The sequence below is a fragment of the Dendrobium catenatum genome, unplaced genomic scaffold (assembly GCF_001605985.2).
Source record: "Dendrobium catenatum unplaced genomic scaffold, ASM160598v2 fragScaff_scaffold_716, whole genome shotgun sequence".
NCBI lineage: Eukaryota > Viridiplantae > Streptophyta > Magnoliopsida > Asparagales > Orchidaceae > Dendrobium > Dendrobium catenatum.
The window spans coordinates 13,796,920-13,823,366 of NW_021319178.1; the positions used below are offsets into that span (position 1 = coordinate 13,796,920).

A 26,447-nucleotide genomic window follows, 5' to 3' on the forward strand; every position below is an offset into this window, starting at 1 on the left:
GAGGCCGACAATGGAGGAGGTGGAGGGGGAATTTGACCGGCGGTTTGGGGTGGGGATGGGAGGAGGCCGACGGGTTGGAAGAGAAGGAAGGGTTGGCCGACGGTGGGGAAAAGGATGGGGAGATGGACTGTGAGCCCGGACTTTTCCGACGGCTGACGGGTATTATTTTGCCCTCACCTAGGGACTTCTCCTCTCTCTAGCGCTCTCAACACTCAAGGGGAACAAGAAGGCCGAAAATTTTTGCATTAATCAAATCATCCCTCATACAAGGGTGAAGACCTCTATATATAGGTCTAAAATAAAAGAAATGCAAAGATTGAAATGCCCTTAGGGCTACATCTTGAATTAAGCCCTCATAAGGGTACAATTGTAAAACTAAGACACAAAAATAAAATAATACATATAATGCTTCATAAATAAAGACTCCCAATCGTAGCCGTCGATCTACGATTCCTCTGATGGTAGATGCGCCGAAATCTTCTGCTGATGTCCTCATCAAATACTTTCAAAATAGTATTGTATTTCTTTGCACCCATCATTTTTCTTGAATACAGTGTGTGTGCTGTTAAAATTATGTTGGATGAACTGTAAAATTTTAGCTAGCCAAAGAATAGTATGCTATTTCTAGCCACAATTAGTTTCACTGAAGTAATTCTTTTAAATTTTCATTGCCCACTTTCCAGGTCGCAATGACTGGAGATGGTGTCAATGATGCTCCAGCATTAAAGAAAGCAGACATTGGAATTGCTATGGGGTCAGGAACAGCGGTTGCCAAGGTATTCATTTTTAATGCTAATGGAATAGTGAAACGTGTTTTCTTATCACTCAATTTGTACTTCAATTTCTAAACAATATTATAGGTTTGATTTCAAAAGCATAACTTTCTTTAGGATTACGGTATTTGATACCTGGATTAACTGATTAGTTGAAATATCATGCTTTTGCATTATTTTCTTCAAATCTGCTTAAATGTTTGTTATGTGATGGGAATGCATGAAATAATCAGACAACATCCGACATACTAACAGTTGGTTTTTGTGATCCTTTCTTCATGTTATGCATTGAATTGCTTGTGTAAAGGACTGGTGGCTTAGCATGTGCCTTCTGTGCAGATCTTTACAAGGACACTACTGGATTTTTTTTTTTTTTTCACTCTTGCTATCCAACTTTCTCTACTTCCTTTAGTTAAGGTTATCTACATTTGTCTATTTCTGCAGTTATTTGCATGTCATTTTTTTTTTGTTGTCTGTCTTTGCATTTCACTTTATCTTGTTAATTTCTATATATCGTTGTCTTCTCAAATTATTTGTGGGCAGTCTTGGGGAGGAAAGAAACTGTTAACCAGTATAGATAGACTTCTCTGAAGTAGGTTCTCCAGTAATGTAGGAGATTAAAATGATCTTGATTGTGACTTTGTAATTACAGAGTGCTTCTGATATGGTGTTAGCTGATGACAATTTTGCTTCGATTGTTGCTGTAAGTATTTCTTTTTTAGCTTTATTTTCCTCTTCTTGCTTTATTTTTTAGTGTCGTTTCATGCAAAGAATTCATTTGCTGCTTCAAGCTATTATTTTTCTCTTGAACAGGCTATTGCAGAGGGAAGGGCTATATATAATAACACAAAACAATTCATTAGATACATGATCTCCTCAAATATTGGAGAAGTAGTTTGTATTTTTGTTGCAGCTGTGCTTGGAACACCTGATACTCTCGTTCCGGTAAGCCCTTCATTTGAAATGACAACTATGGTTTCAGTCTTTTCAAGAAAATTTTGGAACTATTCTTGCAATTTCTTTTTCACTATGCTTGAAAAGTATTATGTGCTACTGGCTGTTAAAGCTGATATCCATTCGAGAAAATGCATTATTTTCAATTTGATTTATGGAATTATCTAAATCTAAAGCTAAGAAATTTCCCATTTTAATTTTCAGGTCCAGCTACTGTGGGTGAATCTGGTTACTGATGGTTTACCTGCTACAGCAATTGGTTTTAATAAACAAGATACAAACGTAATGATGGCTAAGCCTCGTAAGGTACTGTGTTTAGTAGCTATGGGCAACTTTCCCTTCTAAAATATTTGCAGGCCTTTTTAATTAAATATAAAAAATCAAATAGAATCAAATAGCTAACCGGTGAATGCATGATGAATTTTGTTGTCTTATTGCTTCACTTTGAACATAAGGTAGGAATATAGGTAGAACATTTCTGGTTTTAGCCAATATTAAAGTTTTTTTTTTAATTATTTGTATAAGTTGGTGTGGGCTCCGAAAATTCGGCCCCGGCCTCCGCACGCTGATTGCTTTTTTTATTCAGGGGAGTTTTAACTGATTAAGTTCCGGGGTAAATTTTGGTAGGCAGATGAGTTTGTAGATAAGACAGTACCCAGAGATTTCGCCCTCATTTTGTGAGGACTTTATGATCTGAGTTCTGGTTTCCTATAGGCGCAAGCCCCTATAATTAATTACCCCTCCCAATAATGAGAGAGAACTTTCGATTAAGGCTAGTCGTCAATCAGATACATAGAGAATATGTGTTATCTGGCACATAGTAGTAGCATGTGTATGAGAATTGGAAGTTTGAAGGGTTGGAGGATTTGATATTTAAAATAGAAATTTCGTCATCTTGCATTTAAAGCGGATGGTGGGGGAATGAATGATGAACCCGATCAAGATCCCATGGTTCTATTGTCCCGGGCCATCGTGGTCCCTGGTCTACTTAGTCAGAGGAGGTTGTCGACCCAACCTTACAGAAGGATCCTTGTCGGCAGCCATGGGTTGCTTCATCCAAGGGGATCTTGTAGACCTGGGTTGGATATTTGTCTAAGGGGACAAATTTGAATCCACCTTAGCTAACAGAGGGATTTATGCCCTATGAATCATATATCTATTGATTCATTTATCAAGGATTTGATGTCATTAAGGAACTTATTGGCTCTGGTCATAACCAGTATTTCGTGGTGTTATTTGGTGGTAAAACCACTTGGTTCAAAGGGCCCCGGGTCATAATCGTCTATCCTGTGGTGCCATTTGGTGGGAAAATCGTCGGTCAGATGACACGTACCACGTCCTTACTGGTAGTAGATTGTTTGAGAATGGATCATACTGATATTTTCGACCAGGCATTTAGCTCTATGTGAGCTTAAGTAAGTTTTAATTTGTTCACCTCGGCAAACTGTTACGGAGGGTGTATGTGTATTTGCTTTAAGTGTTTAATGGTTTGATTTTTTAATTTTAAATAATTTTTTTGGACTTGGATGATTTTGAGATTTTTGGTCTGGAATTTTTTTTATTTTTATAGGTATTTGGGCGGAGCTTGGAAGGCATTTGAAAATGTTTGTGAACCCCTCCGGTTGAGATAGACATTCAACATGACCATCATCGGGGTGATCTTGAGATCACTTGAAAAATATTTAAATTTTATTGAGTTTGAGGGCATTTTAAAATATTTTGTGAACCTGTCCAGTTGACATCTATATTCAACACGGCCATCATCTGGATATATGGGGTCATTTCCATTTAAAGCTTGAACCTTGTCGACTCTGCCAATTTGCCGACAAAGGATCGGGTTTCGTAGGCTTTATGCCTTTAATAGTGAATTCTTTTAATTATAGACCTTGAAGGCCTAATATGAATGTATTAAAATAAATATAACCGATCGCCACAAGCGTATATTTATTTAATGGTTCGAACCCTGTCGACTCATATTGATCTGCATAAAAGGATCGGGTTTGAGCTTAAATTCACTTATTAGCCCATGAAACATCCCTAGACATCACGTTTATACTTATAACATGCTCGTCGGGGCCCATGCGAGCGTTTGGGCATTTTATAGTTATTTATTGAACCTTGTCGACTCCTATTGACCCTTATAGGATGATCGGGTTTCGTAGGTTTTGTGCCTATTAGGGAATTATTTTGATTATAGGCCTTCATGAAGGCATAATATAAATGTATTAAAACAAATATATCGGTCGTCACAACCGTATATGTATTTTATGCTTTGAACCCTGTCGACTCCTATTAATATGCATAGGAGGATTGGGTTTGAACTTGAATTCACTTATTGACCAATGCAGCATCCCTAGACGTCACGTGTGTACCAATAACACGGTCGTCGGGGCCCATGCGGGTGTTTTGGGGCATTTTATGATTATTTGTTGAACGTTGTCGACTCCTATTCACCCGTATAAGATGATCGGGCTTCGTAGGCTTTGTGTCCTTATTAGTGAATTCTCTTGATTATAGGCCTTGAAAGTCTAATATAAATATATTAAAACAAATATATCAGTCGCCTTAATCGTATATTTGTTTGATGGTTCGAACCCTGTCGACTCCTATTGATCCGTATAGAAAAATCGGGTTCAAACTTGAATTCATTTATCGACCCGCGTAGCATCCCTAAACATCACATGTGTTTCTACAACATGCTCTCCATGGCCCATACGGGTGTTTGTGATTACATTTACCCCTTGTGTACCTATATGTATATAAATTATGGTGCATGTGCGGGGTACTTTGAAATAATTGTAAACGCCTTCTGTCTGCTTGCATGTATGTCGCGGATCCGGTGGCGTAGCAGCTTCTGAATAGAGTTATTTACTGCTTTATACAGGTAGATTGTCGTTCAGTACTTGAATCTTTCTGTAGATGGATTATAGTGCACTAACGAATCTCCTGCTTTTGCATACAGGTGAATCGTAGCATTATCACCTGATTGCAATGAGATATTTCATTGTTCTGATACAGACTCCCTTTTCTCATTTACCTGGAGGACTTTGAAATTCGTGATCATTGTCTTGAAAAGAACCCCTTTCAAGTTCTACAGTATAGTAAACTTGTTATTTCCAAAGTTTGTAGATGCAAGTACTATTTTCTTCTTAAGTACAAGACCAAGAAGAAATTTTAGAACACCAAGATGTTTAGTTCGAATTTGCTCAAACATCTCTTCCATTCTGCTAGGAGGTGTCCTTTCTCCATACATCGAGTTGTCTTCATACCCGACGTACTTGTGAATCTCAATCAGTGTTGTTGTAGGTGATACTTGTACTTGTGTCCATAGTGGTTCGTTGTACTTACGATATACCCACTGTTGTTATCCACAAGCAGCTTGTGTGTATTTACGGGGGACCCGTTGTATTCACTACTACCTCTTAGAAGTGTTGTAGAAGAGCCATTATTTGTGCATCATATCCACTTTTCACCAATCTCAGGTGGTTTGATGTTTGTACTTGTTTGTAGGGACGGGTCGTATTTGGTATGATCTCTTGAAAATGTTCATAGGAGAGTCATTTGTACCAGTATCATATCTTCCTTTCACCAATCTTAGGTGGTTTGTCGTACTTGTTTGCAAGGACGGATCTTATACTATCAAAGGGGTAGTATTGCCATCTCAATCTACAGGCATTATAGGGATTGTCGTAGGAGTCTATTACACCTATATTATGTCCACCCTTGTCATTCACAACTATTTGCGGTGATTGGTCCTCTGTTGATCTCCAATGTTGCCTTCTTCAATCAACAGGCGTTGTTGCTTGTGTGAGGTTTCAATAATGCTTTTAGGGGACATAAGCATTATGTAATCATTTGTTGTCCTTGTGAGCACGTTGCATTTAACCTCGTAGGGACTGTTGTAGGAGTTCGTTGCATTTATCTTTCGCGTGCATTGGGATTTCATCTCCCACTTGTAACTTGTTGTTATCTTGGACGACTGTACATTTAGACTTTGATTCGTTCATTCATCCAAAGCCCCGTCTTATGTATTTCATCCAGGTTACCTATCATTCATGTTGTTAAAGCCTCTTGCAATCGGACCCGAGTTCAAGTTCAATTCATGCTTGAGTCTTGTATGTTGTTATTGGTTCGGCTCTTTGTATCCCATTCAAACTCAAGTCCCTTGAGTCCCATGTTGTTCTTGAAAGTTCAGGTTCTTTATTGTTCATGTCAAATTTGAATTTAGTTTGAGTTCCTCGTTATCACTTTGAATTCCAAATTCTTAATATATTTTGTTTAAGTTTTGAATTGAATTCATTTGTGTTATGCTCGGTTTCAAGTTCACAAGTCCACTGTTCATGCTCATTTGAGTCCAAGTACTTGTTTTTTAAGTTCAGATCAGGTCCGAGTGCGGTCGTATATTCACCCAAAATTTCGGCAGCCTCCCGGCGTCTCCACGTTTAGGAAAAAATTATAGAAAACTGGGCCTTCCCACCACGCTAGGAAAAGTGTGTATGGTAGGTGCCCTCGTACGAGGACACTATGGCCGTAAATCTTTGTCCCCACCATGCCAAGAAAGGCGTGCATGGGTCTTCGGTACCTTTTACAAGAAAAGAGTAGTTGTTTCCATGCAGGTACAGAGCCGCGTATGGGTACTTAAGAGTTGTCCTAGCCACGCTAAGAAAAGCGTGCACCAGGCTTACCTGCCTCATCGCATGCGTCGCACCTGGTTCCCTCCTACCACGCTAAGAAAAGCGTGTATAGGTGGTTGGCTGGTTCGACACGAACACCGAGGTAAGAGAGGGATTTTCTTTTTTTATCTCTTTTTTTTTTAAATAACAACAACAAGAAGAATAATAATAACAAAATAAAATCCCCTCCACTATTCTCTCTGTTTTGAAGATTTACTGGATTTGGTCAAAGGAGCGCACGAAAGGGGGCAAGTTAACTTCACGGCAGCGAGCTCCTGCTGTTTCTTCCTATCAAAATGTGTGACTTCCGATCTAGACAGGAAGGGAAAGTCGTCGTTGGAGTGCAGTCGAACAGCACGAAGGAGCCCAAGAAGCTACAAGCTCCCGTTTTTGTCTACGATCAATGTCGCGACTTCTGACACGATAGGAAGGTCAAGTCGTCGAAGGAGTTAGGTCGGACAGCCGCGAGGGATGCAGAAGAAGTCGGCAGATTTACAGGATCTGGCCAAAGAAGCGTGCGAGCGGGAGAAAGTTAACTTCACAGTCGTCAAGCTCCCTCCTGCTCCCTATTAAAATGTCGGACTTCCGAACCGACCAAAGGGGAAAGTCGTCGAATGAGCTAAGTTGAACAGCACACAAGGGCTGAAGAAACGACGGAAGGGGAGAAAGGGCCTTCACAGTGTGCGAGCTCACGTTGTTGCTTTCGATCAATATGTGTGACTTCTGATCCGTCGCAGCGAGCGAGCTCCTCGTCGTTGCCTCTAATCAAAGTATCGTAACTTCTGACCGAAACGGAAGGGAAGTCGCAGAAGGAGCGAAGCCGAGTAACGACCAGAGAGGGAAAAGAAAGAGCCAGAGGCCGAAGGCCCCTTTTCTTCGGGCTTTTAACGACTCGAGGAGGAGACCGTGGGGAGAAGCGACGTCGGTCGTGCGAGCGACGTGTGACCTGCTTCGACGACGTGCGGGATGGCTTCGACAGAGAGAAGGTAAGCGATTTTTTTTTTACTCGGCACAGGTCAACAGTTGGGTTAAAGCGTTCATATTCCTATGCTCTGTAATGGAACCACGATCTAGGATGCTAAACCCAGATCATAGTTGGGGAAACAAATGTGGTCAAGGTGCTACATGGACTTTTGGCAGAAGTCGGTTATTTATTTGATTAACTGATGTTGTTTCAAGCAAAGTTCTTGCAGATTATGTTACCTCCATTGTTACTTATTAGATTCAGAAAATTGGAGAGGGAAAGGCTTCATTTTAGTATATAAAACTATCCCTATTTATAGATCTATATAAGATATTTTAATAAAGAAAAAAATAATTACAAAATCATGCATAATTGCTCTTCATAATTATTCTTAAATCAGCCACATGAATATAGAAGGAGATCAGTGTGATCTTGGTGTGCCTCCCTTGGATCTCTATCTTGGTTGTGGGATCAAATGCTAAGGGACGGTTAAGATTTAACACCCCCCTCAAGCTGGGGAATACAAAAATGTCATTCCCAGTTTAGTAATCAGTTCCAGAAAGGTAGAGTTATCAAATCTCTTAATAAGAATATCTGCAAGATGATCTTTTGATGAGACATGATAGATACATATAAGACCCCTATCTAATTTTTCTTTTATGAAATGTCTGTCTACTTTTATGTGTTTGGTCCTATCATGCTGAACCGGATTGTGAGCTATGCTAATTACTAATTTATTGTCATAGTGTAGCTTCATGGGTCATTGCCACTTGATATTTTGGTCTTCTAGAATCATTTTGATCCATAGTAGCTCATATATTCCCAAGGTCATAGCTTTGTACTATGCTTCTGCACTAGAGCTTGCCACCACATTTTGTGTGATAAAGTCTCCTCCAAGGAATATGCAATATCCTGAGATATATCATTTATCTATTAGTGACCCTGTGTAATTTGCATCAGTATATGCTTTTGAGGTTATTCCATAGTCTCTCTTCAGAATAGATTCTCTTTACCTGGATTCCCTTTTAAGTTAGTGTACTATTCTATCTGCCACTTGCATATGAGTCTGCTTTGAATTTTGCATTAACTAGCTGACCATGCTTATAGCTAAGGCTATATCTGATATGGTGTGGAAAAGGTTAATCAATTCCCTACAAGTCTCTGGCAAGCTCTGTTATCTACATTTGGATCCTCTTTAGCTTCCCCCAATTTGAGATTTGATTTTACTAGTGTTGGTGCTGATTTACAAGCTAGTTTATCTGTTTATTTAAAAAGATCATTAATATATTTCTATTGTGAAATGAATATTCCTTTATTGGAGCGAGCCACTTCAATTACAAAGAAATATTTTAATCTATAAAGTTCTTTGATCGTAAATTCTTTAGCAAGACATTCCATTAGAATCTTTTTCTCCTTATCATCATTTCCAATGAAGATAATATCATGCATATAAATTAATAAAAATGCGACTCCCTTGAGTCTGAGTGCTTGAAAAATAATGTATGGTCCCCTTGGCTCTACTGATATCCATTCAGTAGTATGACTTTTGAGAATCTTCTAAACCAAGCTCTTTTAGTCCATATAGAGCATTTTTTAACCTGCATACTTTGTCATACAGATTTTGCCTAGAATCCTTGTGGAATCTCCATAAATATTTCTTCTTTCAAGTCCCCGTGTAGAAATGTATTTTTGACATCCAGCTATTCCAAATTCCAATTATATTTACCTACTAGTGAGAACAGGATCCTCACATTGTTCATCTTGACCACAGGTTCAAAGGTTTCCTGGTAGTCGATGCCCTACATCTAAGTGCACCCCTTCACTACTAGTCTTGCCTTATACCTTTCCAGTGTACCATCAGCTTTGTATTTCACATATAACACCCATTTGCAGTCGACTGGTCTTTTTCCTACTGGTAGGTCTGTAATCTCCTTGGTATTATTCTTCTCTAAGGTATGCATTTCATCTTTAATGGCATTTTTTCAAGTTTCTTTAGGTAATGCCTCATAAATATTATTAAGAATATTAATATTATTTAGTGTGACCAAAACAATTTTGTGTGAACATGAGAAGTTATGGAACTATACAAAGTTGGTTATGGGGCACAATGAGATTTTTTTTGGTGAACTTGTGTTTACCTTAATTTCTGGAGATGATTCAAATTCTTGGAACTGCTGTCATGACCCGACCCGGCTAGCCCGTTGAAAACGGGGCGGGAACGATCGGTCGTACGGAAGAGCATATAAAACTTAGATCAAATTCATTATAGATTTAAACTCAGTACATAAATGTCATCCCATAATAAATGAAAGAGCTAAATGTTATAAACTGATCAACTGTCTCATAACCACTGAAACTTTCAAACCCATCATCATAACATAAACTTTCACAATTACATAAACTTCAAACTCACGAACTACAAAGAAATAAACTCAAAGACTCAAACTTAAAACATAAAATAGAACATTTCTTCTTAAGGTCCTCCACGACGATACGTGTATGGTCGTCGTGCAGCCATCACTTCTCTCCTGAAAAATATTTCCAAACGAGAAATGAGCCAACGCTAAGCAGATAATTCAAAGCTCAGTTAATTTCTTAAGATGCAAAAATAAAACATTTGTAATTGAAATCATATCATACAATTTTGCAAGTCAAAATCTTTAAACTTTTCAATTTTTCTTGCATTTTCCTTTCTTTAACATTTCATTCATTTCAGTCTTTCCTTTCACCTTTTTCATATGCAATGAAAATGCAAAAATGATTATGCTAAATGTATCACCCGTCCCGGAAGTACTTTTATTCGTACTGATCAGGTACGCAGTCAAAATTTTTTGGTCATTTCCTTTATCATTGGTTCATAAGAACCATCATTTACCATGGCTTATATGAGCCTCCTTTACCAATGCTCGAAAGAGCTCCTTTACCATTTTTGGCACTTCCGGATCAACATGCAACATGAAATTGTTATTACTTTTAAATCTTTGAATCATGCTCAATTTTCTTTCATATTTATTTCATTTATTCTTATACCTTAATTGCTTTTCAATAATGCATGAAAGGAAAGCATGAAACTGTAGGGTATTCTTTAAATCATGAATATCAAAACATTTTTGACAGTAAAATAAATACATGAAATTGCATTCTAAGCATAAAAATTTTAAAGCACTTATAAATTTAAATGGGGTCTGAACACCTACCTCAAATCAAGTACGACACGTCGCTTCGACACAAATCTTCCACTCCACCCTTAATGATCACAACCTAGGATTAAAATAAACATGTCACATAATTCCTAATTTTATTAAGGTTAATTCTAAGTGTAATGTTAAACCCGTTTGACTCCATTTAACTATTTCTTAAAATGCTTAATATATTTTTAATTAAAATAATATAAATTTTCAGATTTAAATAATTACTTAAATTTCGGAAAGTCATAAGTCACAATTTTATCAATGTCATGTTCTAAAATATTCCTAAACATATAATTAATAATTATTTTATGAATTTTCGGATTAAATAAATTATGGAAATTACAAAACTGAAATTTTTCCTAAAAAATCAAATTTCATGCTTTAAAATATTCCTAACATCTTTAAGAATAATTTTTGTAAAGGAGATTTCTCATAATTCAAAAACTAAGAAAAACCCTAAATTTTAAATCTCCAAAATTCCCTTAAATCTCTTCATTTCATTGCTAAAACATTCCTCTAATCCTCCCTTAAAATTTTCGTAAAGAAATTGCGAAAGAAATTTGAAATTTGGAAAAACCCTAGATTTTTCGATTTCAAATAACTTGAGATTTAGGAAGTTTCGTTCTAAAATAATAGTACCTAAGTGTTCCTCTCGTCGTCCTCTTTGATTTGACCTAAAACTTTCGCCGGAAGATCGTCGCCGGAAAGCCCTCGCGGAAGCCACGTCGTCCGCCCGTCCGTGTTCGTTCCGCTCGGTTTGTTCCTCACGCGTGAAATAAGAGGGGGAAAAGGGCCGGTTTGCTCTATTAGAGAGAATAGGATTTGCTATTTACCCATTTGACCTCACTTAAGTGAAATTAGCCTTCTATTTACAAAAGGGTAAAATCGGTATTTTTAAACTTCGTTAAATTTTAATTCCAAATATAGGTAAAATTAAGTACAAGTTCTATATATCAAAACAATCAGAATTTCGCAAGAAATTTTCTAAAATTATTTCCGTTGAATTTCGTTAACGTTGAAAATCTCACTTAAAATTCGTCGCGGCATTTTAAAAGCGTGCGATGTCTAAAGAGGTATTTTCGGGTTTTATAATTCTACCTTCCTAATAAAAATTTCGTCCTCGAAATTTAAAGGAAACAATACTAAACAATAAAAGCATACCTTAGTCAAACAAATGAGGGTAGGTCTCCCTCATTTCTGACTCCTCCCAAGTGGCATCCTTCTCTGAACAGTGCTTCCAAAGCACCTTAACAAAAGGAATTGCTCTGCTCCTCAACTGCTTAACCTCATAATCAAGAATCTTCTCTGGTTCATTAACAAATGTCAAGTCAAGTTGAATGTCTACCACATCTGTACTAATCTTCTGAGCCTCATCTGAAATATATTTCCTTGAGGAAATATGAAACACATTATGTACTCCACTTATGTGTGCTGATAGAATTAACCTATCAGCCACTTTTCCAATCCTTTCTGAAATCTCAAAAGTACCTACAAATCTTGGACTCAGCTTTCCCACTTTGCCAAATCTTTTCACTCCCTTCATTGGACTGACTTTAAGGAACACAAACTCTCTCACATCAACCTCAACTAGTCGGTGCTTGGTATCATAGTATTTTTTCTGTCTGTCTTGTACTGCCCTTAATCTATCTCTGATCAATTTGATCTTTTCTGTAGCATCATCAATCAGATCAGCACCAATTATCTTCCTCTCTCCTGTCTCAGCCCAATTTAAAGGTGTCCTACACCTTCTCCCATACAAAGCCTCGTATGGAGCCATTCCGATACTTGCTTGGAAACTATTGTTGTAGGCAAATTCAATCAAATGTACATATGCCTCCCATTTACCACCAAAATCCAGAACACATAATCTGAGCAAATCTTCTAAGGTCTGGATGGTTCTTTCTGACGGCCCATCTGTCTGAGGGTGGAAAGCTGTGCTAAAGGTAATTCTGGTACCCAAAGCTTCCTGAACCTTCTTCCAGAATCTGGAAGTAAATCTCCCATCTCGGTCTGACACTATAGTCTTAGGTACCCTATGCAATCTGACAATCTGATCAACATACAAGCTTGCCAATTTTTCAACTAGATCATACTGTTTGATAGGTATAAAGTGTGCAGACTTAGTCAACATATCAATAATCACCCATAAAGTGTCACATCCTCTTCTGGATCTTGGTAAACCAACCACGAAATCCATAGCAATGTATTCCCATTTCCACTCTGGTATAGGTAAGGGCTGTAGTTACACCATAGCAATGTCTTCCCATTTTCATCTGACATGAAATACATTTGGATACTGTATCTGCTACACTTCTCTTCATTCCTGACCACCAAACACCTTCAAATCCTGATACATCTTATTACTGCCTGGATGAATGGTGTAACTGGAGTAGTGAGCTTCTTGAAGGACTTCTTTCCTCAAATCATCTACATCTGGAATGCATAATCTGCCCTTATATCGAAGCAATCCTTCACCATCAAGTTCAAAATATTCAATGTGACCCACACTAACCATATCCAGTATCTTCTTAAAATTAGCATCAAGTGGTAAAGCTTCTCATACCCTTTCTGGAAAGGTTGACATAATTGTAGTCTGATTCAACCTTATAATTTCTGCATCACTGGGCTGAACCACTGAAATCTCTAACTTCTTCAAATCTCTTATCAACTCCTGCTGTTGTGTAATCATCCAGTTTGCACTACCTGAATTCTTTCTGCTCAAAGCATCAGCAACCACATTTGCTTTGCCCGGATGGTACTGAATGTCCAACTCATAATCCTTTATGAGTTCTAACTATCTCCTCTGCCTTAGATTCAGTTTCTTCTAGGTGAAGATATACTTCAAACTCTGGTGGTCAGTAAAAACTTCACACCGAACTCCGTACAAGTAATGCCTCCAGATCTTCAAGGCAAAAACTACTGCAGCTAACTCCAGATCGTGGGTTGGATAGTTCCTCTCATGATTCTTCAATTTCTTAGAGCATAGGCAATGACTCTCATATTCTGCATCAGTATATAAACCCAATCCTTTATGTGAGGCATCACTGTTAAGCTGAAACCCATCTGTCCCTGAGGGAGTAGTCAGCACTGGAGCAGTTATCAAACACTGCTTCAACCTCTGAAAAGCTTCCTCACACTGAGCTGTCCAATCAAACTTCACTGATTTCTGAGTCAATCTGGATAGTGGCATAACTATCTGTGAAAATTCCTCAACAAAGCTCCTGTAGTAGCCTGCCAATCCCAAAAAACTCCTAACCTCAGTTACTGTAGCAGGTTATGATGCATGGACACGGACACGGCGATACGGACACGACACGACATGTACACGGGATACGATTTTTTTTTAAATATAGGACACGGGTACGGCGCAAACACGGCAATACATTTTTTTATATAGTGTATATATATTAATGTAATATCATATCAAAAATGACAAAAAATAATAAATTAATGACATGATAACTTGTCTAGCTTATAATATAAAATATTTAGTATAAAATATCTAATACAATCACAAAAATATAAGCAAATAATCACTTACTATAACATCAAGCATTCAAGCTTCAACTACTAGGATTAGCTTTAGAGGTATGTTTTTGGCCTTCAATATCATCATCATTGAATATCACTGCTTTCAATTCTGATTCAACAAGAGAAAGATTTGTAATTGTACAAAAAGAGAGGAGATGAAAATACCTTCACTGCCAAAGAAATGAAAATGAAAATATTCGATGAATGGGTATTAAATGCAAACGTTGATTTGGTGTTGTGGATAGGAAATAAGAAATTTAGTTTAAATATCGCCAAACATAAGAAATTATATTTTAAAAAAGTTATAAAATATTTAAGATACGCGTGTCGGACATGCGTGTCCAATTAGTTTTTAATATTTTTTAATCGGATACGTTTTCGGCGTGTCCAACACGTGTCGGAGGAGTGTCGGACGAGTGTCGTGTCGGACACGGTGTCGGACACTGCACGCCTCTTTGAGGAGAAGTGTCGGTGCATCATAGGTAGCAGGTCTTGGCCAGTCTGCTATTGCTTGTACCTTATGCTGATCTACAGATATCTTCCCAACCGGGATCACATGCCCCAAAAATTTAAAACTCTTCAACCAAAACTCACACTTGGAGAACTTAGCACACAAATCATTATCTTTTAAGATATACAATACTGACCTTAAATGATTTGCATGCATCCTTTCATCCGGGGAGTAAACAAGTATGTCATCTATGAATACAATCACGAATAGATCTAAAAAAGGCTTAAAGATTCTATTCATGAGATCCATAAACACTGCAAGGGTATTTGTTAAGCCAAAAGGCATCACTGTAAACTCAAAATGCCCGTATCGGGTACTGAAAGCAGTCTTTGCAATGTCTTCCTCTCTAATCCTGAGCTGGTGATACCCTGACTTCAAATCAATCTTGGAAAACATTGAAGCACCTTCCAACTGATCAAACAAATCATCTATCCTTGGAAGAGGATATTTATTCTTCACTGTCAACTTGTACAGCTCTTTGTAATCTATACAGAGCCTAAGGCTTCCATCCTTCTTCTTCACAAACAGTACAGGAGCACCCCAAGGGGAGGTACTAGGCCTGATGAAACCCTTCTCAAGTAGCTCTTGCAGTTACTCCTTTAACTCCTTAAGCTCCTTAATTGCCATTGTGTAAGGAGACTTAGTAACAGGTTCAGCTCCTGTCACTAACTCAATAGAGAAATCTATTTATCTACTTGGAGGCAAATCAGGCAAATCATCTAAAAACTCTTTTGAAAATTCCTGAATAATTGGAATATCCTTCAGCTCTCTTTCTTCCTTCTCTTCCTTAACATAGGCCAAGAAGTCTTCATACAATTTCTTTAACATCTGAAAGTCCTTCAAGGAAGACACAATCACTGCAGTTATTCCTCTATCCCCTTGAAATTTGAACTTCTCCTCTCCTGGCATACAGAACTTAATCTCATTTTTGTTACAATCTATAGTTACGAAATGGCAAGATAACCAATCCATGCCTAATATTGCATCAAACTCAGATAAAGGTAAGACGATCAGATCAGCCTCAAAGTTCTTATCACAAATCCTCAACTTCACTAGACATCTCTGCTTAGCTGCCAACTGATTTCCATTAGGCATCAAAACTGATAGTGATTTAATCATAAGTGTTGGAAGCAAATTAGCAGATCTAACAAACTCTTCTGAAACAAAGGAGTGTGACGCTCCAGTTTCAAAAAGGATTCTAACGGCTCTATCGCACATTAAGATTGTCCCTAAACATGAGAAGTTACATAATTCATTTACAAAACATGTCATTCATTATTTGTTCATTTCATTTACATTCATTGTTCATTTCATATTCATAATAAAAAATATTCATTGCAATAAATTTAATTACGTACCTGTAACCACATCAGGAGACCCCTTAGCTTCTTGCTGGGATGATCCATAGACTCGAGGCTGAACATTCTGACGAGTCTGACCTTGAGAAGGAACAGAAGCAGTAAACTCCACAACTCTGGGTCTACCAGCAGTCCTCTGAGTATTGTTACCTGACCTCACCTCTGTAGTAGATCGCTGACCCAAAAGAGGACAAGACTTCGCCTTGTGCCCAGGATGATGGCACCAGAAGCAAGTATTAGTGCTTGAGAGGCACTCTCCTTTATGCGTTCTCCCACACTTACTGCGCAAGGTAGCAGTTGAAGCACTGCTATTAGAACCACTGAATCTGGGTTTCTTATAAGTAGAAACCACTAACTGAGAAGACTGTGCCATCTGGGAAGGCTTTGACCTGCCCTCCATCTTTCTCTTCTGAAAATTCCTCCTCTTCTGAGTTGCCAGCATATCCATCTCAATCCTTCTGGCTCTTTCTACCAAAGTGGGATAATCCTCAATTCCAAAAGGCACAAGAGGCTGTCTTATCATATCCTTTAACCCATTCAGAAAACGATTGCACTTCTCTTCAGCATTGGGTATCAGGTGTGAGGCATACTTGGATAACATCGTGAACTCTGCCTCGTGCTGAGAAACAGATCGGTCTCCCTGAACCAATCTGTTGAACTTATCCTGCATATGCCTCCTGGCTGTCGCAAGCACATACCAATCTCTGAATGCCTTTACAAACTCCTCCCAAGAGACTTGGCTGCTTGATCTTCCTCCAAAGGTTTCTACTAATTGACTCCTCCACCACCTCTCAGCCTCGCCATCAAAAGCATAAGCAACCAGTGTAACTCTCCTGTCCTCTGGGCAAGACATGCCCTCAAGGATCTTCTCAATCCGCATTAGCCAATCCTCACCTTCTATAGGTCCACCACTTGAGAACAGTGGAGGCTTCATATCCTGAAACAGCTTCAGGCTCTTATTCATAGACCTGCTTCCACTTCCACTTCCATTACCACTGCCCTTATTTTGGGAAGTCCTAATCATCTGAGCCATCGCTTCCATCATCTGAGCGAATGACTCCATAGTGTTGTTCCTCTAAGGTTCAGCTACTTCTGGTAGCTCCCTCCCTTCCTCCATATTAATGTCATCAGTGGCATTCTGCTCAGGATCCATACTCCTGAGATAAAACACATCAATCATAAGTCACAAATAATCATAAAATTACACTTCCTACACATTCTAAGACTCAATCAATCATCCTATAGGCTCTTTCATTGATCATTATTAAACCTTTGCTCTGATACCACTCTTGTCACGACCCGGCCCGGCTAGCTCGTTGAAAACGGGGCGGGAACGGTCGGTCGTACGAAAGATCATATAAAACATAGATCAAATTCATTATAGATTTAAACTCAGTACATAAATGTCATCCGATAGTAAATGAAAGAGCCACTAAAAGACATCAAACTTAAATGTTATAAACTGATCAACTGTCTCATAACCACTGAAACTTTCAAACCCATCATCATAACATAAACTTTCACAATTACATAAACTACAAAGAAACAAACCCAAAGACTCAAACTTAAAACATAAAATGGAACCTTTCTTCCTGAGGTCCCCTATGACGATACGTGTACGGTCGTCGTGCAGCCATCACTTCTCTCTTGAAAAACATTTCCAAACGAGGAATGAGCCAACGCTCAGCAGGTAATTCAAAGCTCAGTTAATTTCATAAGATGCAAAAATAAAACATTTGTAATTGAAATCATATCATACAATTTTTCTAGTCAAAATCTTTAAACTTTTCAATTTTTCTTGCATTTTCCTTTCTTTAACATTTCATTCATTTCAGTCTTTCCTTTCACCTTTTACATATGTAATGAAAATGCAAAAATGTTAAAGTTTTCGTAAAGAAATTGCGAAAGAAAATCGAAATTTGAAAAAACCCTAGATTTTTCGATCTCAAATAACTTGAGATTTAGGAAGTTTCGTTCTAAAATAATCGTACTTGAGTGTTCCTCTCGTCGTCCTCTTCGATTTGACCTAAAACTTTCGCCGGAAGATCGTCACCGGAAAGCCCTCGCGGAAGCCACGTCATCCGCCCGTCCGTGTTCGTTCCGCTCGGTTCGTCCCTCACGCGTGAAATGAGAGGGGGAGAAGGGCCGGTTTGCTCCATTTGGGAGAATAGGATTTGCTATTTACCCATTTGACCTCACTTAAGTGAAATTAGCCTTCTATTTACAAAAGGGTAAAATCGGTATTTTTAAACTTCGTTAAATTTTAATTCCAAATATAGGTAAAATTAGGTACAAGTTCTATATATCAAAACGATCAGAATTTCGCAAGAAATTTTCTAAAATTATTTCCGTTGAATTCCGTTAACGTTGAAAATCTCACTTAAAATTCTTCGCGGCACTTTAAAAATAGTGCGATGCCTAAAGAGGTATTTTCGGGTTTTAAGACATTAGAAGATGGATGTCTTAATCTAAAATGATAAAGCCAAATAATAGATTTTTTATTAAATAGGGATAGCATAGAATAGCCATTATTAATAATATTGGATTTGTTTAATTTTTATAGATAGTACAGTCCATCTCTCTTTAGCATGTCCAATCTTCTTCCTCAATTCTTGGTCCTGAAATAAGCAAAAAGTACGGTTAAATAGGACTTGATAATTTTGTTCACTGGTAAGTTTTGTATGAAGATTAGGTTTGTGAATAATTGAGGTATGTGCAGCATATTTTTGAGAGTGAGGGAGGGAGATAAGGGTATGTTTCTTTGGCCTACTACTGTGGTAAGAGAATCATTAACAATTATGATTTTTGTGTGACTCGGACAAGGATTGTAGTTGTTAAAGTGGAGTGTGTCATGTAGTCTGTGGCTTCTGAGTCAATGATCCATAAATATGTTAAACTTACCTGAAAGTACAAAAGAAGAAGATGCGGGTGATTTTTCAAGGGATACCAGGGGTTGTTTTAGCTTATCAATATCTTTTTTTTTTTAGCTCTCTGAAGTTGGACTGTTTTTGGGCGGTAGGGGCGAACTTATTGAAATTTTAGCTTGTAATGTCCCTTTTTGTCCACTTCTTTAATTCCACTCTTTGGGGAATTTACATGTAACTTCTAGCACGTCTCCTTTGTATATCTTCATTTCTTAAAATAGTTGCACCAAAGGGAGTTTTTGTCTTTAGGTTTTGAAGAATCTTTATATTTTTTCCTTCCATGGCGTCTCTTTGATTGTCCCAATTGCTGAACCTTCAACAATCTTTGATTCTAGCATTACTCCTCGTCGTCTTTTCTCAGCACGAATGAGAGAAATAGACTCTTTTAATGAAGGTGTCTTCTCTTTGCTAAGGATTTGAACTCTTACCCGATCATACTATATATTTAATCCTGCAAGAAAGTCATACACTATCTTTCTCAATAAAGCTTTACATGATAGCAACATCTGCTGGACACACTTGGTCTCTATGCATCTGTTGTGATCAAGTTCTTGCCACAAACTTTGAAGCAAAGTGACATATTCTGTTACAGTCCTTTCTTATTTTGTGCTTCCTACCTTGAACTTAATTTTGAGGATTTGGGCAACATAACAAGCTTTTGAGAAGGTTTGTCTAGCAGCATCCCATATGTCCCTTGTAGTACATGGGAACATAAAATTATCACTAATTTATGGAGTCATGAAATTCCACAATCATGACCTAATCATGGAGTCTTCTTCATCTAGGTGTAAGTGAGCCAAGTCGGCTTGCGAGCCTGCTCGAGCTTGAGTAGTTAACGAGCTCACGAGCTGAGCTTATTGAGCTAATAGCTCGAACTCAAACTCGAGCTTGATGAGGCTCGGCTCGCTAGCTCGCTAGCCAACTTGAAATCATTAAAATTTAAATATAATAACAATGACATCAAGCCTTTGTCTCACTACGTGATATTTAAAAAAAAATTAATAATAATCCCAAACTTGTATTTTAAATTATCGCCTGCTGCAATTTCAAAATCCAATGCGTATTTCGAGAATTCTCAAATCCCGCGTGATTCTCAATTCTCAATCGCCTGTCCCTCTCTCTCTCTCTCTTCTCTGACAGGCCACTGAATAATAAATGCTAACACTCCTCTCTTTCGAAAACCCAAAAAACTGCTCAATACACACTCTCTCTCTTCCTCCAGTTGTAGTTGTAAAAGTTCGCGAATAACTTTTTTGAAGACCGCACATGATGAAACTTGAAAGGTTAAGAGTTCTCAAGGCTAACCGGACAGCGCCAGATGCTCGACAAGCGGCTCGAACTCGTTTACGGTGAAACGAGTCGAGCTCGAGCTCAATTTTTTAGCCCGACTCGAGTTCGAGCTCGAGTTTGGTATTTAACAATTTAGCTCGACTCAAACACCCCCTGAATCGATCTCAACTCGACTCGTTTGCACCCCTAACTTAATCCCATGCCCAAAAATTATGATTTTTTTTGTCCTACTCCAAGGAGGTTATTTATCTTTCCTTTCCTTTTCAAGTAGGCCTTCATAAATTGGGACCACTTCATGTAGAAGGTTGCATATTTTGGAGATTTCCTCTTCCTTGGTAAACCATAGAGTCCTTTATTTGTTCAAAGCTTTGGTAAGAATTAATTTAAGACATTATTATTGACCTATAAAATGTCAAACATCTCGATTCGCAACGGCTTACTACCCATTTCGTCGCACATCCCCACGATATCAAAAAGAATCGTCGCGATTCCTAAAAAACGATGAAGAAACAAACAGGGAAGAGTTGCACTCATTTTCAAATCAAAGGATCCAGCTCTCTCTTGCTTTGGCTATCCCCGAATCCTGCAAATGGACTTGTTCCGACGTTCACACCTCCCATCTCCGCTCGGCAATCCCGCACGAGCGCCCAAGTTTCGTTTGTGTGATTGAATCTGAGCCCAGTCCTCCCCTCTTGCTTGCGACTGAATTGTGATGCTCTCTGGACCAATTGGCTCTCCTCTGTTGTCGGTGATCGGACCTCCCTTTCTCCTGATCTCTCTGCCGAACACATGCAAGAAACTGCACAGAAGACCCTCTGCGGACCTAGCCTTCCGACCCCCTTGCCTCCATCTGCACACCCGAAGAGAACCCTGTGTCTGCCTTCTTCCCGATCACGCCTGTTGATTTGAAACAACGAGTGTGTGTGAGGAGAGATTATATGCAAGTAATAATAATAATAATAACATATTCCATAGTTGTTATGTTTAGGGGTGTAAGTGAGCCGAATCGGCTCGAGCTCGACTTGTTTATAGGCTCACACAAACTCGAGCTCATTTAGTAAATGAGAGTTCGAGCTTGATGACGCTCGGCTTTTGAGCCGGCTCGAAATACTGTTTAATTTTTTTAATTATTAGTATTTTAATTACATTTAAAAAATGTTTAAAACAAATTTAAGCTGAAGACTTCACTGGCTGGCTAGGCGGATAAACAAAAATCGGGCGGAAATATCAATGTTAATAAATGCTGTAACTATAATCATTACTAAAACATTGAAAGTTTCAAAAAATATTATATAAAATTTAATAGATCTATCCTAAAGTGGCCTTATATATTATATTAAGGAGATCTGCATGCTTTTTCATTTTCCCAAAGCAGTAGACTTCAAAATTGGGCAGCAAAAACTAAATTGGGATGGAAACAAGAAATCAAGCTTGAACCGACTCGATTTAATAATATAAAAATAATATTTGTTTAAAATATTTAATAATATAAAAAAAATTAATATTTAATATTCGAAGTTAATAAAAAAATTAAATATTTAAAATAATTAATATCACGAGCCGGCTCGAACACGAGCTGGAGTTTGAGCTCGCTTCCCTTTGACGAGCAGAGCTCGATAGTTGCCAAAGCTCGACTCGACTTGACTTGACTCAACTCGTTTACACCCCTAGTTATGTCCGCTAAAACCCTCGGCTGTCGATCTCATCCAGCCAAGTGTACCAAAAGGGCAAGTGCCCTCCCCAAGTGGGGAGGGGCACCATTGGGCTGCCGACAATTCCGAAAAACACCAAATTTTCAAACAGTTGCTCGAAGAACGATACCGGGGTCGATTTGCTCCCTAGAAGCCGTCGGCTATCGATTTGATCCGGCTGGGCGAACTTTAAAGGGCAAGTGCCCTCCTGACCTCCCCTCGCAGGGAGAGGACGCCAGGAGGTTATAGAAATTATGCATGTAGGCTACCAAATTGGTGAGTTATAATTAAACATAATGTAATTAATTAAATAATAGAGTTCATTAAAATGCTAATATTCTTATTAAAATTTAATAGATGCAAATTTATTAAGCCTCAATTTGAAAATACAATAATTAATTAAATCTCTTTAAAAATAACTAATAACCTAATCAAATTTAAAATCTATAAAATTTTTCATTAATTCAATAAAAAAGAAAAAAAATTGTTAATTCAATTAATTAAACAAATTAAAGTTTCTAATTTAATTAAACTAATTAATTAATTGATTGAACATGAGAATATTTTAATTTATTAATAAATTCTAAATTTAAAAATAATTATAATTCATTTAATTTATGAGATCATTAAATAATTTAAAAATAAAAATAAAATTTTAAGTTAATTAACTAACTAATTGATTCATTTAATTAACATAATTAATTAATTCAATTTATTCAAATTTTAATAAATGCATTAAAGAAAACTGAATAATGTTCACATTTATTAGACATTATACAACTCACACTAAAACCCAAACTTCTAAAAAAAGCTAATCAAAGCATAAAACAGAAAGAAAGCTCCAAAAATTCTAAATTAAAACATTTACTAGTAAAGCATATACTGAAAGAACAAAACTAGTACTAGTAAGAACTGAGTTGGTACTAAAATGAATAGGTACTAAAGTAGAATTGATACTGAAAGTAAATGAACGGGTGCTGAACAAACAACGCTATTAAAGTTAAAGGCAGGCTACTAAAGTAGGAAAACTACGAGTACTACTACAAACAAAACTACACTAAACTATTGAAAGTTAGGGTAGAAGGCGCTAGTGTCGGGTGATAGGGTGTGTAACTACTCTTAAGCTACCCTAATAGGAAATTACTAGCTAAAATAGGACAAATCCCCGCTACATTAATGCACACAACCTCCCATGGGGAGTAACAAAGCCTCCTAAGGGGAGCAATAAATCCAAACAATGGGCCACCTCTAATAGAGGTCGTAAGACCCGCTATTCGGGTCACTTCTAAGCGAGGTAATAATACCTACATGTTAGGGAAGCTTCTAACTGAAGAACCCTAAACCTCTTAAACCCATAGGCTACTTTCAAAGGTGATGTAGATAAGGGGGGGGGGGGGTATCTTTCATACCTATAAATATGAGGGGCTTGTATTGTTTGAAATAGTGAATGATATGTTATTTTTGGAAAAGCTATAACCTGCGGGTTTGCTTGGAAAAGCTTGCGAGCTTTGTCCACCTTCTTTCTCATCCCCTCCGGAAATCTTGCGAGCTCTTTCCAACCTTTCTTCTCGGCTTCTAACCTTTTTCGTCTCCGCAAGTGTCACTCCACCTGTATCCCTCTTCTAAATTGTGAAGCAATTTTAGGGTGTCTTTAATTTCGAGTCATTGTAATTTGTTTAAGTGTTCGAGTCGTCTCTGTAAGTTTTTTTTTTTTTTAATTTCTAAATCTATGTTAGATTTGAAATGTAAGAGTTTGTTCTAATATCTCTAAGTAATTCTCTTCTTTTTGTGGTTTCTTTTCGGTTGTCTATGTGGGTTCAAGAGATATAGGCTCCCCCAATATTTTTTGCCCGCATCAAAAGGGAAGCAGTAAGTCCTACCAACTAAATGCTACATGGGTTACTTTTAATAGAAGCTGTAAGACCCGCTATTAGAGCTACTTTCAATGAAAGCTATACGTCCTAACCCAAATCTAAACTACAGGCAACTCCTAAACGGGGTTGTAAGACCTAACCCAAATTCAAACATACCGGCAACTCCTAAATAAGTCCATAAGACCTAACCTAAGTCTAAATTACATGCAACTCCTAAACGGGGTCGTAAGACCTAACCTAAATATAAATTACGGGCAACTCTTAAGCATAGTTGTAAGTCCAAACCCGAATCCTATTAAAATTAAAACCCACACCTATCCACACGTAGAAGCCGTAGGCACTAGTCCTTGCACGATCGTTCCACTCAATCGACTCCTAGGTCACACAAACGTAGAAATCTCCTGCGCTCGATTCCGCTTCCCCTGACAGAGGCTCTCGCTCCTCTTCTGGCCGCAAGCACGAAACAGAGCAGTTTGGACTGCTTGTCTCTCTTTTGATCTCCTACAACAATGAGGCTACTTGCTCCTCTCCGCTTCCTTTGTATATCCAAGAATCGAGATGCCAAGCTCTCATCCTCTTATAAAGATATGGCAACGGCAACAACAATGAAGGCCAGTGGAGGCTTTCATACCATGTTAAATTCAGAGAATTTGAGAGTGAAGGGCTTCATTTTATTGCACAAAATTATGCCTATTTATAGATATATATAATATATCTTAATAAAGAAACAAATAATTATAAAAACATGCATACTTTCCCTAATATAATAGTTCCTAAATCAACCACCCGAATATGGAAGGAGATCAGCATGATCCAGGTGAGCCTCTCACAGATCTCTATCTTGGTCATTAGATCAAGTGCTAAGGGACGGTTTGGATTTAAAATTACTTTGTTTTAAAAATTTAACATTATTAAATATCCTTCTATAAAATATGACTCGTTTGTCTCTTGAAATATCCATAATAGTTGCATTCCTCGGGTATCTCACAAAGAATTGCAAACATAAAGGCAAAGAAGCAAACTACTTAGCTAAGTGACTTAAAAGTTAAATTTGTAATATCCATAAATGAGAAGAGAAGAAGACTCATTCAAAAATTTTCTATGCCCAGAATTTTGAAGTCATCATGAGATTTGCCATGTCTATCTTGGTATCTTATAAATATGTGGAAGAAGATAAATTTTTTTCTTTATTTGTATCTAATCAAAATTTTTTATTCCCTAAATCTAGTAGCTTCTAATAGAATCTTGAGATTGAACCAAACTCGAATCATCTCCAAACTCTATATCGAAGCAATTAATAGTAATATTGGGGAGCATAGTTTTGACATCACAATGTGAATATATAGTAGTGAATGAAGGATTGCAAAAGGAAAACATTATGTATTCGCAAGCATGATTTTTGAAAAAATTGGTAGGAACAATGGTCATGTCACTTGAAACTTAAGATCAAAGAGATGGGGATGGGGGAGGGGTGGAGGCTATTGACCTTCAACAAGCCAACATTAATAAGGGGTGATACCAACTTAAGAAAAGAATCTAGAGGAACCTCTAGGGCATGAGTAACTCTTGGTAGAACCAAGGCTAAAGGCCCCATTATATCATTAGTATTAACCACCCGTGTCTTTTGTAAAGCCCCTAGAAGATTTTCATAGTTATGGATGTGCCTTGAAGCAAGCAGCATAAAAATGACCAATGTTGACAGACTAAGCATTATAAGGGCAGATCGCCAAATTCTACTTGTTGCCTATAACCACATGAAAAAGTGTTGGATCATGTCTCCCGAGTCAAAGGTGTAGAAATGTCAATCTCAACAAGAATAAAAGCTATAAATGGACGGGGTAGTTTGGCGGCAATAGAATATTTTTTTTTTAAGTTTCTTAAAAATTGATCCCAAAAGAATATAATGTATATTGATTGATGTAGCCCTCATGAACATGAGGGAAAACAACTTAACTGGGGTAATTGGGGTCTTCTCAAAAGTATTAAAGTATGGAGACCGCTTTAACATATGCATCAATAGTAATGTAAACATTGAGAGAAAATTCTTGAATGATCTACTTCTAAAGATAGCCTAAGAAGCATGAGGCAATTATCTAGAAGTCCAACATGAAAACGAATCAAATATAGTGGGGCATGAAGGAACGAATAAGATCCATGCTTGAATGATTATAAATGTGTATGTCGACTATATTGTTCAAAAATCTCAGTTTAAGAAAAAATGAGCGTGGGTTTACACAAAAAATTAAACGGGGATGTATGACTCTTTGAGCTCATGCCATGTTGAATTAATAAAAGGAAACTAATGGGCAAATTTGGTTGAAAAGAGTTCTTCACTCTAACAACCTTAGGGAAATGGAAATGGGGGAACAGTTAACATCCAATTTAGTTTATAATGAAGTAGGTGGAACATCAAAATAAGCTAGATGACCACAAGGGAGTTGGAAGTGACTGTGTGTAGCATAGTCAGATTGACTTGTGACCTGGCTCAGGCTCAACATGATAAAGTGCTTGTTATTTGTGCTCGATAAGCTAACACCAACCCTAACTTGATTTATTAGCTCGTGAGCTAGCTTATTTAAAAGATATTAATATAAAATCTATCAAAAATAAATTAGAATTCATCTGCTTAAATACAAAATTGTTAAAAATATTTAAAAAATTATATCTCATTTATGTCAAATGATTACTTATTATCTCTCATATAATTTATCAT

The 26,447-nt window shown here is 37.6% G+C and overlaps 1 protein-coding gene across 2 annotated transcripts in view; it reads left to right on the top strand.

Moving 5' to 3' along the window:
* LOC110100807 (calcium-transporting ATPase 3, endoplasmic reticulum-type) overlaps window positions 1-26,447 on the top strand; it is a 137,328-nt gene that overhangs the window by 98,162 nt on the left and 12,719 nt on the right. For both annotated transcript variants that reach the window (XR_003701198.1, XM_020828479.2), the window contains exons 24-27: window positions 684-776; window positions 1,426-1,476; window positions 1,587-1,718; window positions 1,932-2,033. Coding sequence is in view for 1 of the 2 variants with exons in the window: in XM_020828479.2 (XP_020684138.2) it covers window positions 684-776; window positions 1,426-1,476; window positions 1,587-1,718; window positions 1,932-2,033 (378 nt within the window). In the remaining variant the exon portion in view is untranslated. The remainder of the gene's footprint in view (window positions 1-683; window positions 777-1,425; window positions 1,477-1,586; window positions 1,719-1,931; window positions 2,034-26,447) is intronic.